This window comes from Mastomys coucha, unplaced genomic scaffold (genome assembly GCF_008632895.1).
Source record: "Mastomys coucha isolate ucsf_1 unplaced genomic scaffold, UCSF_Mcou_1 pScaffold14, whole genome shotgun sequence".
In the NCBI taxonomy this organism is placed as follows: Eukaryota; Metazoa; Chordata; class Mammalia; order Rodentia; family Muridae; genus Mastomys; species Mastomys coucha.
The window spans coordinates 25,039,061-25,053,603 of NW_022196896.1; the positions used below are offsets into that span (position 1 = coordinate 25,039,061).

General features: G+C 46.4%; 1 protein-coding gene across 1 annotated transcript; it reads right to left on the reverse strand.

Moving 5' to 3' along the window:
• Positions 1 to 886: 886 nt before the first annotated feature.
• Positions 887 to 11,357, reverse strand: Gem (GTP binding protein overexpressed in skeletal muscle). Its single transcript, XM_031368778.1, has 5 exons — positions 11,188 to 11,357; positions 9,536 to 9,872; positions 4,672 to 4,748; positions 3,708 to 3,912; positions 887 to 2,235 (listed from the first exon to the last, which is right to left on the reverse strand). The coding sequence occupies exons 2-5, from the start codon at positions 9,861 to 9,863 to the stop codon at positions 1,958 to 1,960; spliced, it is 888 nt and encodes a 295-aa protein (XP_031224638.1). The 5' UTR covers positions 9,864 to 9,872; positions 11,188 to 11,357; the 3' UTR covers positions 887 to 1,957.
• Positions 11,358 to 14,543: the final 3,186 nt, after the last annotated feature.

Consider the following 14,543-nt stretch of genomic DNA (forward strand, 5'->3'; position numbering starts at 1 on the left):
GAAGAAGAAGAAGAAGAAGAAGAAGAAGAAGAAGAAGAAGAAGAAGAAGAAGAAGAAGAAGAGAAAACTACGAAGCTTGAGGTGATTCAGGAGACTTCGAGAGTATCACTATCAGGTGTCTACAACTTCAGAAAGACGGTGGGTTGGAAGGGAAGGAGTGTGTCGGGAGCCAGAAGAGAACACAAGAGGACCACCAGGGCTTCTGTTCCAACAAGAGTCACACAGTGCCCTTACAGAACTGCCCTGAGACCCATACCAAGCCGTATTAGTGGCAGATAGGGCAATTTGGTTTAAGCTTTGCCTGGCTAGATCTTAGGCTAAAAATCACTAATCACCACTGCCCCCCACACACACACACAGACACACACACACATACACAGACACACACAGACACACACACACATACACAGACACACAGACACACACACAGACACACACACAGACACACACAGACACACACACACACATACACACACACATACACAGACACACACACAGACACACACACAGACACACAAACACAGACACATTTTTAAACCCCCCGTAATGCTTTAGTGTAGCCTAATACCATGAGCCTTCAAGGGACAAAGCGAGGCCCATCTGTTCAGTCAGAAATTTGCCAGGCCAAAGTAGACGGACAATCGGCTTTGATTCTAGCTCAGCCTTATGTGACCCCAAATCCTTCCCAACTCAAACAGCCAGAAATGATCCTTCTTTTCTACGAACGGTGATTCCAAAGGAGAGAATTTGGGGATTCTTTAAAAAAAAAAATAGCTGAGGACTTAGCTAATGACAGGGGAAACTGTCTGTCCCTTAGGAATACAGCTTGTTCTAAAAGCCAGAGGAAAATACTCATCCTTGTCTCATGTGGGGAGGAAAACAATGCTTTCCTTTTCAAAGATTTTATTTATTTTATTATAAGACATATAGGTAAAAACTTGCATATTTTGAAAAATATAAAAAAGTAATAAAACAGACATTTTTCTCAATAAGAAATATGCTCATAAATATGCTTTATCAAATGTTAAAATGGTCATTTGCAAAATAATAATAAATATAATTCAGCTGTGGCATACAAGGAGCAACCCAAAGGATGGGGTATTTTTATGTTTTGGGAGAAAAAACAGGCTTCTGATTATATTTAAATTTTTGCACTCCAGGTTATCAATATAGTTGAGTTTTTTAAAAAATATTTTATGATAGCTTAATGATTTAAAAACCAGCAAGACATAAAAGATGGTTTGACTAAGTAGAATTTGGCAAAAAAAAAAAAAAGAAAAAAAAGAAAAGCTTCCACAAAATAAACACTTCTAAGACACATAAGTAAACAATTTTTTGAACCTATAAGTAGTACACATATCAGCTCCTAAGTCTACAGATCTCTGTGGTCTTTAAACAAACACTGTTAGCAAGCCTCAGTGTCCAGCAAACTTTACAGTTCTCTTCACTGGAGCAGTGCGATAGTCACAACTGTAATGAGGCCAGCTCTAAAGACGTTGTTCCGGGGATATAAGTATGCAGAGAGCCCTTCTCCTTCCAATAAACTACCACCATCTTCCTACATTCTTTTGTGACCCAAAGGCCTCAGATTCACATAGAACAACACTGAGCAAAACTTCAATGATGAAATACTCCTGTCCTAGGCATTCTTCATAAGCGTCAATATTCTGCTGTCCAAAGGAGAGAAAAACTCAGGTGAACCCGAAGCGTACCCTCAAATGAGTCTGAGCCGTCCATGTAGCAGGTCAAGCTTTTCCTATGAATAAATACTGACTCTTTGACAAAGATCTTTCACTGCCCGTGCACTCGGTTGCCCATGAGGCTAACCTATTGGTTCCCATCTGCAATAGGGGAAGCCGCGTCTAACAATGCTTATGTATTCAATCTAATATAGATCACTGGTCCCAAAAGCCTTCAGTGATGTCCATCAAGGGGACATCTGGATGACACTGGGTGCCTAGAGCACAGACAGGTCGTGGCAGGATTTCGACTTGAGCTTGAAAGCCATATTCTTGTTGTTTTTGGCCACAATTTTGCCCCAGAAGCGCCTGGCTTTCCTGGGGATGCTCTCCCTCCTCTTCTGGTAGGCCAGCCTCCTCTCATTCTTCTCTTTGCTGTCCCGGCGCAGACGGACCTGCCGCACAATGCCCTCAAACAGTTCCTTCACATTGTGCTGTACCGCAGCAGAGGTCTCAATGAATTTGCAGTCGAACACCACAGCACAAGCTCTCCCTTCTGGAGAAGAAAGGGGGAGAAGAAAGTCAGAAGGCTCAAGGGGGATGATCCTGTACAATGTGGCCAAGGTGCAGAACACCTCTCTAAAACTGCCCTGGGGATAACACAGGGAAGTAGGCTACATTATAGGTAAAAGGACACACTACAACATGCATCCTTCCCGGGGTCTGAATGGAAATAACCCATGAGAGGATCCCAGGAAGCCAGCTAGATCTGACTCACCACAAACTCACTATATGAAAGTCTAATTCCATCAAGTCTATGATATGAATTACAACAGCAAAAGTCATAGCCTTCACTTACTACAGCTTTGCTACATTCAAAAGCCAGGCTAATCTCTTTCCAAACACTTTTCACTGCTCATAACAATTTTGAAAGATACCATTACTCTTATCAGATAAACGAAGAGACTGAGTGTGTTTTTTTAAAAACATGAAGGAACTCATAGCCGACAGGGACAGGAAACTCAGCCCTGCTTCATGCACAAGTCTATACTCCTTCTCCTGACTCAGTTTCTGCCACTAAATTTGTAATTCTAACTCTACTACTTAGCTTTCCTCTCTTTTAAAAGAAAAATGTGATTAAATGAGATATTTTGAGGTAAAAATGATTTTATAAATATATAGTATAGTTACATCAAACTATCCAACCTTTTTTTTCTAAAGCTCTCAATTCCAAATACTCCATTGTGTCCACATTTTAGTTTAAAACCATGTGAACGCTGTTGTTGTTGTGTCCTAGTAAGATGTTCCTACCAGTTGGAAAAATTGTCTTGACTGAGCAGGAACTGAAAATGACACATTTTATTTTATTTTTTTACAGTTGTACTAAATCTACATTGAGCCAATATGATCTCGAAGGCCCTAAAAAGACTATGGAGGCCTATTCATCAAATAGGAATTATGCTTGAACTGAGGACCAAAAAGCATGCGTGGTCCCATCAGTCTGATGTCCTCATCGGAGTTTACAAAGGAGGGGTGGGCCTAGAGAGCGTTATTAGATGGAATGTCAACAGGCAGACTACATGGCTGTCTCTTTTGAAACTCTCTCTTACGAGTCTCCTAACCCCGAGTTCCTCTCCTTGCATACATATGTGGCTTTGCCTCCCCTGAACTTGGGGTCTTCTTGGAGAACAGCAGGATGAGCAAGCGGTAAAACTGTCAGGAAACTCCTAAGGATGCTCTCCTCTCTGACGTAACTCCGGAGGACACCTAAGGGGGGAGTGGTTACCCTGGACCTTCAGGTAGACCGGAGGATACAGAGATCAACAAATGACTAATGCAAACACTGGGAGCCGTGGGAGTCTTAGACAGTATACATCAAACTTCACGGAGCATCTCACCAAACCCCTGGCTGCAGTTTTGCCAGGAGGGGGAGAGAACCTGCTAATGGACCAAGGTGTGCCGTGAGGGGTGAAGCCCATAGCACACATGTCAGGTGCCCTCTCACCTGACACAGACACGCCCTCTCACCTGACACGGACACTTCTCGACACCTCACTAAATCGCTTTTGTTGCCAACCAAAATTATAGGAATGTCTTCTGTCTGCCGGGCCCTGCGGAGTTGGATCCTCAGCTCGGACGCCTTCTCAAAGCTCGCTCGGTCTGTGATAGAGTAGACGATCAGGTAGGCGTCCCCAACTTGCATGCAGTGGTCATGGAGCCATTCATTCTCCCCCTAATGAAATAAAAAGACCTTCCATGAGCTCAGGCTAGCCTAAAAATTGAGGTGTCACTTTTCAAAGACGTTGTATGTCTATCCTAAGAGAAAACAAGAAAACTGCTTCCAACACCCCCCAAAATGCATTGTTCTTCCAGGATGTCAAAAGACGCAAAGAAAGGCAGTCTGTACTGTTTTTAAAGCAGACAGCTTGCTTTCCAGTTACTACTACAGCTTGAACTGATACAATGCATAAATACTTTGACAAACAGTATTTGCAATCTCCATCTAACCTGCCAAAAATCAGCCTTCTCTGATTCCCTAAAAACCTCCTAATTAGGAACTAAGAACCTTTTTGTAAGAAAAGGAAGGTTCTCAGTAGATAATGATCGTGCATATTTGCTGGGAGGCCCAAAACCTGTCAAAAGCCATATTGGAATCTAAGATTGAGAAGGTCAACTTCACACAAGGTGGTTCTGTGTCACTGAAAATAAGTGGCCGTGCTTGTTTGAACTTTCCCTAAGACAAATGCGCTTCTTGTGGTTTTTAATAGAACTGGGGCGAACCACTGCATCTCGTTTGTTCTTCAGGGCTCATCTGTGAACGACCTGTTCCCCAGCACAGTCTCGTTCTTCAGAAGTAAATACTTTTAATCAAGGAAACGAGCCCTCCTCGTCTGGAACATCTACTATGTAGGACAAGGTCACTCTGGCACCAAGCAGCCTATTGAAAGGCAAGCCCTAAAGGAACACACTGGCGGCTACAGGCCCTGCATACCTTATTTTCCCACATGTCCAGGAGGATAATGGTCGCACTCTCTCCATCAACGACCAGGGTACGCTCATATGTATCTTCTAGAAAAGAGAAAGCATTGATATCAGTCTGGTGAATAAGAAATAATTCAGCATAAGAGGTTCCTGTTGACTTCACTCTAGAGTTTGTACTCCGGTGGGGGGGGGGGGGGGGGGGGGCTGAGGACACCGCTCAGTCAGTGAGTGCTTACTGCACAGGCACAAGAACCTGCGTTCAGTCCTCCAGAATCCAAGCCAAGCATGGTGAAAAGCACTTGGAATCCTTGTTTTGGGGAGGCAGAAACAGGCCGATCCCTAGGGTTCAATGGTGGGCCAGCCAGCTCAGAGTTTCTGTCTCCCAAAACAAGACTCATTCCTATGGAAGAACAACACCCAAGGCTAACCTCTAGAATCCAGATGCACATGCACACATATCCACAATATGTGCGCCCACATGAACATGTACCTTTCATATATGTGTGTGTGTGTGTGAGAGTATGTATATGAATATGTATCCATAGAGAGAGAGAGAGGAAGACAGACAGACAGATAGATAGACACAGAAAATGAACTTCAAAGACACCATTTTAGGGGCTAGGGACATGGTTCAGTGAACTCTGTTCTCTATGTGTTTTATGTGCCCTCGCGAATGCACACACACACACACACACACACACACACACACACACACTATTGTTCTCCTTCAACATCCAACACACAGTCCTCCAGTCACTAAGCAGATTTCCCACAGCTCTGTGGAAGGCTAAATAGCCTGAGTTAAAAGGAAATCATTTTCATCATTCTTAGGCCTTTTATAGAAGAAAGCCATTTATAAGGATAAATAAACTCCCTAAGACTTTTTGACTCCAATTCAATGGCTGAAGCTATGAGAAAGCATTAACTATAAGCTCCATTATGGGACATTTTAACTATAAGCCATATTTCCATAATCTTTATGGGAACTCCATTGTGTTCCAGTGGGTCGCCCCTGAATATTCACTGAAAATCTCAGAAACTTTGAGCTCAGCTATGTTTCTCCTCTCTGCAGAAGCACAAGAAAAAATATTTTGAGATCGTCCCTAATTGGACCATCATTTTCTCTAACCCTCCACCCCATTTGCTTTGCTGTATTGAGATGGATTCTTGCTAGTAGCCCTGGCCAGCCTAGAACTCACTCCACAGTTGGGCTGACCTAGAAGTCCTGGGTGCTGGGATTGCAGGAATGAGCCGTTGTTATAAAGTGATGGAGACTTCCCCTCTGAACTCCAGCCTAGATTGGCTGAAGTTAGGTGAAGGGTGACAGAGGTGCTCCATCTGGAAAAAACAGCTGTCCTGGGATATTTGTGAGAGGCTTTCCCATCAACCTGTGCACCAATCTCATGCCCACTCTAGGGTTTTCTGGTTTTAGTTCCATCTTTGGAAACTATCACTTTCATAGCAATTTATCTCTTTTTGGCCCTTGCGCCTGAATCTCTTCCTTTAGATATCTGCAGGGCTCGACCCTGCTAAGGAAGTGCTCTCTGGGTGTGAGTTTAAAATGGCATCAGAATTCTGAACTTCTTTTCCTGCTCTGTGAATCTTTGTGTTACTTGCTCTCTAGCATGCGACACTTGCCGAGTACTTACTACACTGTGCTATATCCTCATCCTGCTTTGTTTGCTGTGCCTCTGTCCCCGGTCCCCTAACACATCGTGTGCCTAACCCATTTGTACATGCTCCGTATAAACCTGTGCCCCAAATGGATGAGCAGCAAATGCCGTGATGTTGTGACTGTGAGCACACACAAACCTCACCTCAAATCTAGGATCTACCCTTTCTTACCTATGTGGCTCTAGACAATGTTCCCAGGGTCCCTAAGGCTCAGGTTTCGGGCCATGGGAACTGAGGCTACAAACAGAATACTGAAACATGAAGAAAGAAATGGAGCTGCAGAGCGAGCTGTAAACAACGTTCTTTCTCTGGGCAGTACACGCCAACACTGTGCTGTTGCTCTCTGCTCTCTCCTTTGGTCCTGTGCCACCCTAGGACATATCACCCCAATTATGCTGGGGAGGCAACTTCCTGAGGTAAAGAAGCTAACCCAAGAGCACTTAGCTAAGTCTGTGTCGCCTGGGGTAGGACAGCCTGGGGTGGGACAGCCTCATTCATCCAGAGCTCTCTCCCTGAGTTTGTAAGCATCTTCCCAGCTCAGGCCCCCTAAATCCTAGTTGGCTTCAAGGCCAACTCAGAGATCTTTACTTCCACTAAGCCTTTTCTGATTTACATGGCCAGAATGCTTTTCTCCAAACTCCACTTTCTTCCTGTAACTCAAGATCATCACCATATCCTGGCTTGCTTTCCAATGGGTGTATGTCTGACCTCCATTGCAGATTGTGAAACCGCTAAGAGGAAGCTCCAGGGCTCTGCATGTGTCTCACCAAGGGCTGGCTGTGCTACATGTTCAGTAACGATATAGAAATGAGTGGATCGATGAATGGATGAATGGGTAGATGTACAGATGGAATTAACTATGCACAGAGAATCATATGACTGTTACAGCAGGCTGGAAGAACATTCATCTTTATTAGAGAAATGATGGGGAAGACTCTCATGTACATCCCCCTGGTAAATGCTGAAAAGATAAAACCAATGCACAGGTATGCTTTGGAAAACCTTTTTCTGGGGAAAGATAAAGCTAGCACTCAATGGGAATGACTTCTAATGCATTTCTACACCAAATGAATGTATCCGACTCACATAGGATGTATAATATGGGATGGACCCACCACTGAGAAGCTTCTCATTACCAGATGCTCAGTCTAGTAGCAGTGAAGGAAAAGCCCCTCCGCATCTCTCTCCAAAGAAGTTTCCTATTTGCCCATTGGATGTTGCCCTCTGAAGATACCACCCCTTCTAATGGGCAAACACTTCTAATGGGCCTATTGTCCACTGACTTTTCAACTCCTCCCTCTTAAAACAAATAAAACAACCTTGCTCTTATGTCAGCCCCTTAGAGCAATTGCTACTCTTCCCAGGACTAACTAATGTCACCATGCTCTCAGTTACACTCAGTGGCTCTGAGCTCCTCACCACTCAAGCCATCACTGGGTCCCCAAAGCCTACATGGTGCTGTCCCATGTGCTGTGTACTTAACAGCATTTGGAAGTTAAATCCAGAGGACAGTGAAAGAGAGTGAGTTTTTGGTTAAACCACAAGCGGGTTTAAATGCCAGCCCTAGGAGCCACTTAGCTCTGTAAGCCTCCGGACCTGTAAAGATATTGATGTACATTACCAAGAGCACATTAGGAATGCCAACACATAGCATAGGACCCATGCCGGTAGAATGAGTGTAAAGCAACGACATAAGATTATAAAACCTCAGCCTCTACACCCAGCTTCCCCAAAGGGTGATTCTCCATCTGCCAGTCATCTTCCCCAAGACCCTGTTCACGCATGGGCATGGGAATTCTGTAAGGACTGAGATAAACATCAGCAACCATGAGGCACTTCAGGAAGGCCCCGCCCACTGCAAATGCCCATTCTGAGTAATGCTCCCTCCTCTTTTGCTGTCTTCTAGCATCCACCAGCCTGTACAAAAAGCAAAGCAACTGCATAACGCCAGCCTAGTTTCTCTCTTGGCCCTCGCTTACGTATAGTCCCTGAGACTCTGGAAGTGGGGAGAGAAATGGATGTTTCATCAATGAACCATCATTCGTGGCCATCCCTGAGCTGCCTCTTGAAGCAGCTAACTTCCTAACACCAAGATGGACCATGAAATGGGCTGTTATAGTAAGGAGTGAGATTTGCACACATTGAATCGAGAGAGAAGCCATCTTTCCCAAGCTTACCACTCTCTGTCCCCCAAGTCTGCATGAAGGTGTATATTTTAACTGAACGTGGAGGCAGACCATGTGAGGAGTTCAAACACTAAACAATCCTTCCTCCATCTCTACAGCTGTAAATAGAGGGTACAGCTGTTCCGGATATGTAGACTGATGTTGGAGCTCTAGTTGAAGGACATTGTATGACAACAACTGGCTACCCAGTTGTAATTTCCATCCAAGAATAAAAAAAAAGCTACACCTGTTGTTGTGTAATGTATGTTTGTATAAGTGGGTCTAGAAATAGGTAAGGATTAAATAAATAAATCCTGGAAATAGGTCATGTAGAGAGAATCATCTGGAAGACTTGTCAGGCTCTACACAGGGCATTTATCACCATCTTTATATTTCAATTTTTTTCAGCTATTATGTTACTTCAAGTACAGCATTTGGACCTACTTACACTTGCAAATGCTTCTCATGTAGAAACAAACTAATTGATCCACTCTAGCAGGTTTCTTCCCCCCAAAATCAGTTTGGTTTTAAGTGTAGTCACAGAAAAGTGTTCATAGTGATGAACTCTCCAAAACTGGTCCAGGGCAGAGTCAGCCTTCCTGGACCCCTCAGGCCTGACCTTCAGAAAGCCCCTTGATAACTTAGGTCATCAGACTTAGTCCTGTATACATATATTCCTGTCTTGTCTCTTTGGTCTTGTCTTGTCTCTTGGGCTCTGTGCCCACAGTTAGGCCTCTCTCACCCATGTCAGTATTGAGAAGGCGTATGTTTTCCCCTAATTCTGAAGATACAATTTTATTTCAATTTGTTGGGGGTTTTTTGAGACAGAATCACATAGCCCAGGCTAGCCTCAAACTCTCTATGTAGCTGAAGATGACCCTGAGTCCCCAGTCCTTCTGCTTCTTCCTTCATAGTGTGTAGGAAGATTGCAAGTGTGTACCCTTAGGCCTGGCTCCCAATGCTGCAGAAAAATGACTCACTCTCTCTGGCTCTTCCTGCTTACAAGACAGAAGCCACCAGGGCTGGGCCACCTACCTCCTAAGACTTCACAGTCGCTGTCCATGCTGTCATGCACACCTGCGAAGATGTTGGCCAGGGTGGACTTGCCCACTCCCTGCTCCCCTATAAGCACCACTCGGTAGTAGGTGTTTCCAGACTCAGAAGAGATGACCGAGTCTGTGGAGTCGGAGGACCAGCTCCGTCGGCAGTGGTCCTCCGGAGCAGTAGCCTGGCGGTTTCGGAGGCTGCAGGGGTGGGGATCCTTCTGGACCATCAGATGCCTGCCATCAGCAGGGATGCTCCAGCGCTGCTGTGGCTGCATGCCCACAGTGCCTTGGCGCATGGTGACATTATTCAGAGTCATTGTGGGATCCTAGGAATCAAAGCAGTAAAGAATGCAATATTATTAAGAATGAGCCAGGCCCAGGGGAGCTCCACACAGTTGTCCCCTGTGCTTCATTTGATGGGTATGAATTCTTACTATGAGGATCAACCATGAAACTGCCCCTAAGCCTAGCAAGCAAAAACTTCAACAACAACAACACACACACAACACAACACACACACACTAACTAGCTTCTCAATCAGGCTGTCATTTGTAGTAACATCATTCACTGCCCATAAGCTTCCTCCATCCTTAAAGGAGCTTCAGAAATCCCACTGGGAGTTGGCACAGAGGCAGCTGGAAAGAACCCATTGCCTCCAGAAATGGCTTTACCATCAGCAACAAGTCAGTGCTTCTGGGGACCAGCTGGCCAGGTTAACTGTTCTTGTCTAAACATGGCTCTTAATTACACCAGCGTCCTGCAGTCTTTTGTGCCTCAGTGGGAAACACATGGCAATGACATCACTCCCCTGGCTGGACTGGACAGGCACTTTGGGGGAACTTCCATGTTTAGTAAAGTTGCCCTGATATTCTCCAGCTGCCTGGAGAGAGCGTTATTTGGGGAGTGGGACAGTTTCTGTTTGAGGTTTATGCCAGAGCTCTACCCTCTTACCTACATTTAGAATACCAGCCCTGAGCCTGGTTCTCCTGACAGGGAAGGACTAGGACCAGTTCACATTCAGACACATCACACTTGTACAAAAAGTGCTTCATTCTTAAGGAACCTCGTCCCCTCCGTGATTTAATTAGCTCAGAATTTCACCTTTCTGAAGTAAATCAGAAGATCAGAGACTCAGCGAAAAGCCACTCAACAACTTCCTATAACTTTTCCTCTTGCAAGACCGCCTCGCCTGAGAGACAGTCTGTTTTGCTAAGGCTGCCCGAGATAACACAGCAGCGTCCACTCCATGGTTAACTCAGCAAGCTCCCCGCGTGAGCCTAAGGATTGCACTCAGCTCGCACACCCTACTCCATACACCACACCTATGCCACTAGCCAGAACCAGCCGGTTTCTTTTTAAGTCTTAAAAACAGTCCCCGGGTTGACACAGACTTGCGTTCAGACATTGAAGTCTGCCGCCTGGCCACCTAATCTGTAAGGTGACACTCCTCCAGTATTGAATTTAGGAACCCCCATCAGAAGCGCATCCTTTACACCTGAACTTCTTTCTCCCATGGCAGAACCCTGGGCGCAGACCTCACGGTGTAGGGGCTCCCTTCCCAACTTAAAAAGTTCAGAGACCAGGAACGCCCCTTTCCGCAGAGGCTCCCACTGGGACTGCCCCCCAGCCATGCCCCCTTACTTGGCTGCACTGGGCGCTGGGTGGGCGTCTGCCGTCGGTCCGCACAGTGCCTGCTGTCTGGTGCAATGCCTGGCGCCTGCGATGCGGGCTCCGCAGTCCGAGGCTGTGTGAAGTCCGCTGGCAGTGCCGCCTCCTGAAGCCTCCGCGGCCCGCCGCCGTTTATAGCGCGCCCGGCAGCCCCGCGACGGGGCTTTTCCGTGACGTCAGCGCTCCCGCCGGGAGGGGGCGGCTCTGCAGCAAACTCCGAGTTGCAGCCACTTGGCTAAATCAGTTACTTGTAGTCATGTGACTCCCCTAGCCCCTTGAGGGGGAGTGACCGAAAAAAAAATGACAGTTCAATCGTTGGCCTCCTTGGTTTTGTTTTCTTTTTATCAGGTGGACACTGGAAAAATACACTTAGTGCTACTTAATCGCCCTTCCCAGCAGAGCACTTGTAAGCTGTCTGAATAAAGAATGGGGAAAGAAACAAGCCAGAGCCGCGAGTCCAAATTTGCCAAGAAAAGAGATCCGTCTGTGTGAGCCGGCCTCCGGCCTCCAGGATGGGGCTACAGCCACCCTGAGTGGACAGGCCACATTTACAGCATGCTCTGAGGAGCAACCAGGCCCTTCCTGCTTCCTTGTCACCTTCTCTCTGCATTGGGGCGTACTGCTTTGTTTCCCTCTTCTGGCAGAGATCCAAAGAGAAGAGGCCCGAGGGCAGAGTTGGGGAGACCTTGAAAGTGGGCAGGTTGGCTCCAAGCAGCTTGCGCCAAACACTGCTGTCCTCCTGCTCTGGCCATAAAGCTGAATCTCCTCAATCAGAAATTTAATCACAGCCCAATCTGGATGCATCTCAGAACGGAGCTGCCCAGCATGGCTGGAACTGTGGCCTGGAGCCAGGGCTTCCCAGCCATGGGGAGATAACGGAGGCTCAATCCCCTGAGAGAATCCTACTGCTACCACCATTTGCAAAGATTTGCAAAGACCTATGCTTCTGGTGGGCCTGGAGAACCTTGCTCCTTACTACAGTTGTGCAAGAGAACCTGTACAAGGTCAGGGTGGTGGCAGAGACAGCATTCAGAGCCTAGTTTGAGCACCTTTTAAACCGCACCGCTGAGTGACCTCTTCCCCAGGACATGGGTATTTCCCGGGGACACGGGCATTTCCCACATGCTGTGTTTAGAGCCCACGCTAGCCTTTCCAACACATCCATTTGCTTCTCCAGCCAGCTTCTGCTGTGGGTTGGCTGGTGGCTCCTCAGGAAGCAGCCAGCACCAGTGTCTATTGGAGTGGCTGGGCTGCTCTGTGGTTACAACAGCATCCCAGTTTTCCCGAAGGCACCTATGCAGTTTGGGAATCATGCAAGTGACCAGCTACTGAGGCCTGTCAGGGACCAAGCTGTCAAAGGTAGAATCCACCAAATAAGAAAGATGTGGAGTGTCTCAGTCTCAAAGGTGGAGCCCCAAATTTATTTATGCACAACGAAGATAGGCGCCAGACACCACTTCAGAAAGGAGATGGCTAAACTGAAAGTATATTCTGGGTGCCATAATGCTCTGGATACTGCTCTTCACCCACCACGGTTTTTCCTCATTGTTAACCTGGTGGGAAGGGACTTGGACGTAGAAAGGAAACAAGGAAAAAGGACTCGGGGAGGGGAAGAAAGATGGAGACAAAGAGGGAGATGGTGGAGGAGGAAGGGGGCGGGGAGACAACCACACAACTGTAAATGCGTCTCTGAGGAAAGGTATTTCCACTCAGATATCCTAAGACCCAGCCACGTTTCTCCCAGGTCTCTCACTCTGTCGACCGTTCTCAACAGAAACACTGTGTTGTAAACCGATGGTGTGACGGCTGTAAGGGTATCACACAGTCTCTTAATCCTTCTTCACAATGATAAGAATCTCATACTGGGGGATGGAGTGATGGCATGTAATTAAAAATAAATTTTAAAAAAAGGAAAAATAAGCAGCTCACATTAGGGAGCTGTGGAGATTGCTCAATGAGAAAGTACTGCTGAGCGCACACAGGACCTGAGTTCAGGTCATCAGCACTTCCGTAGAAGCCAGGCATCGGGCACAGGCCCGCAGCCTCAATGCTGGACTGCCGGACAGGGATGAGCAGAGGCCAGGGCTGGACAGCCTAGGGAACTACAGGTCAGGAAAAGACCCTGCTTTATAAAAGAAGGTGAAAAGCAACAGAGGAAGACATCCGAAGAGTCCCACTCTGGCCTCTACCCATTGTGCACAGGCAGTTGTGCGCGCACACACACATACACACACACACACACACACACACACACACACACACACATACATACACACATAAACAAGAGCCTCACATTAACACTATAACTGTGTGTCCAGGCAATATCTTGAACGGTTTCCATTGGCATATGTAAAACACTCCAAAAAAAATGTAAAGGTTGAGGAGAGAAGAGGTACAGCAATGCTATGTTTAAAGAAAAGCATCTGTCCCGCAAGAAGCCAGATGCTGACAAACGGGAAAATAATAATGTAAAACAGGTTCCAACTGAATGATAGGTGAAATTTTAGAGAGAAAAAATCATACCTGCAAAGCACAATTAAGAGTCAAATCCTATCTATCAGAGCCCCAACTAACCTACCCAGGATTCCAGCTCCTAGGACCAACTGAGGGTCTGAAACTACACAGGAAAGGTGGAATCAGGACTTCTGAGCAAGCGGCACGTTCTGAAGAGGAGAGACTGGCAGCCTCTTGTTGGTTCTTGTTCTGTGAATATCTTTTCCACATTCTTTCTGCCAGCATTCGAAGGCTTCCTTGGGTCCTAGCAATATGAGCAGCTGGAGTCTAGCAAGGCAGCAAGACATAACACACAAACAACAACGACATCAACAAAAATCACCTCCCTAACAATGCACAGGCTTTAGCCCCGTTGGATCTCGAAACACCTCTTGCTGGTATAGACAACACTGGAGAACTGCCTGATACCAGATCTGTGTAGCAGAGCTGGGCTCGCTTGACCTGCCCTTCACTGCTGTCTCATTTCTAGCAAGACACATGCACCTCTGCTCCACAGAAGCCTGACCAGTCCTAGCAGAAGCTAGACGAGTCTCTTCCTAAAGCCCATGACCTTCCCTGGGTCACATTTCTCTAGTGAGTGAGGCTCTTTTCTCCCCTTCTCTTCTCCAAGTCTGAACAAAGACCTGAGTAAGAAGATTAACCTGAGGCCTGCCCATGTCACTGTGCCTCTGCCAGCATAGAGACTTGGGCAGCAGCTCCAGTATTTCAGATGAAAGAGGGAGACTAGAAGTAGAGAAAGAGAAAAACCCTGTATTAGTCAGGTACTGTCAGAGCCTCTCAGGAGGTAACTAACTATATTTAGGCTGGCTTGTCTT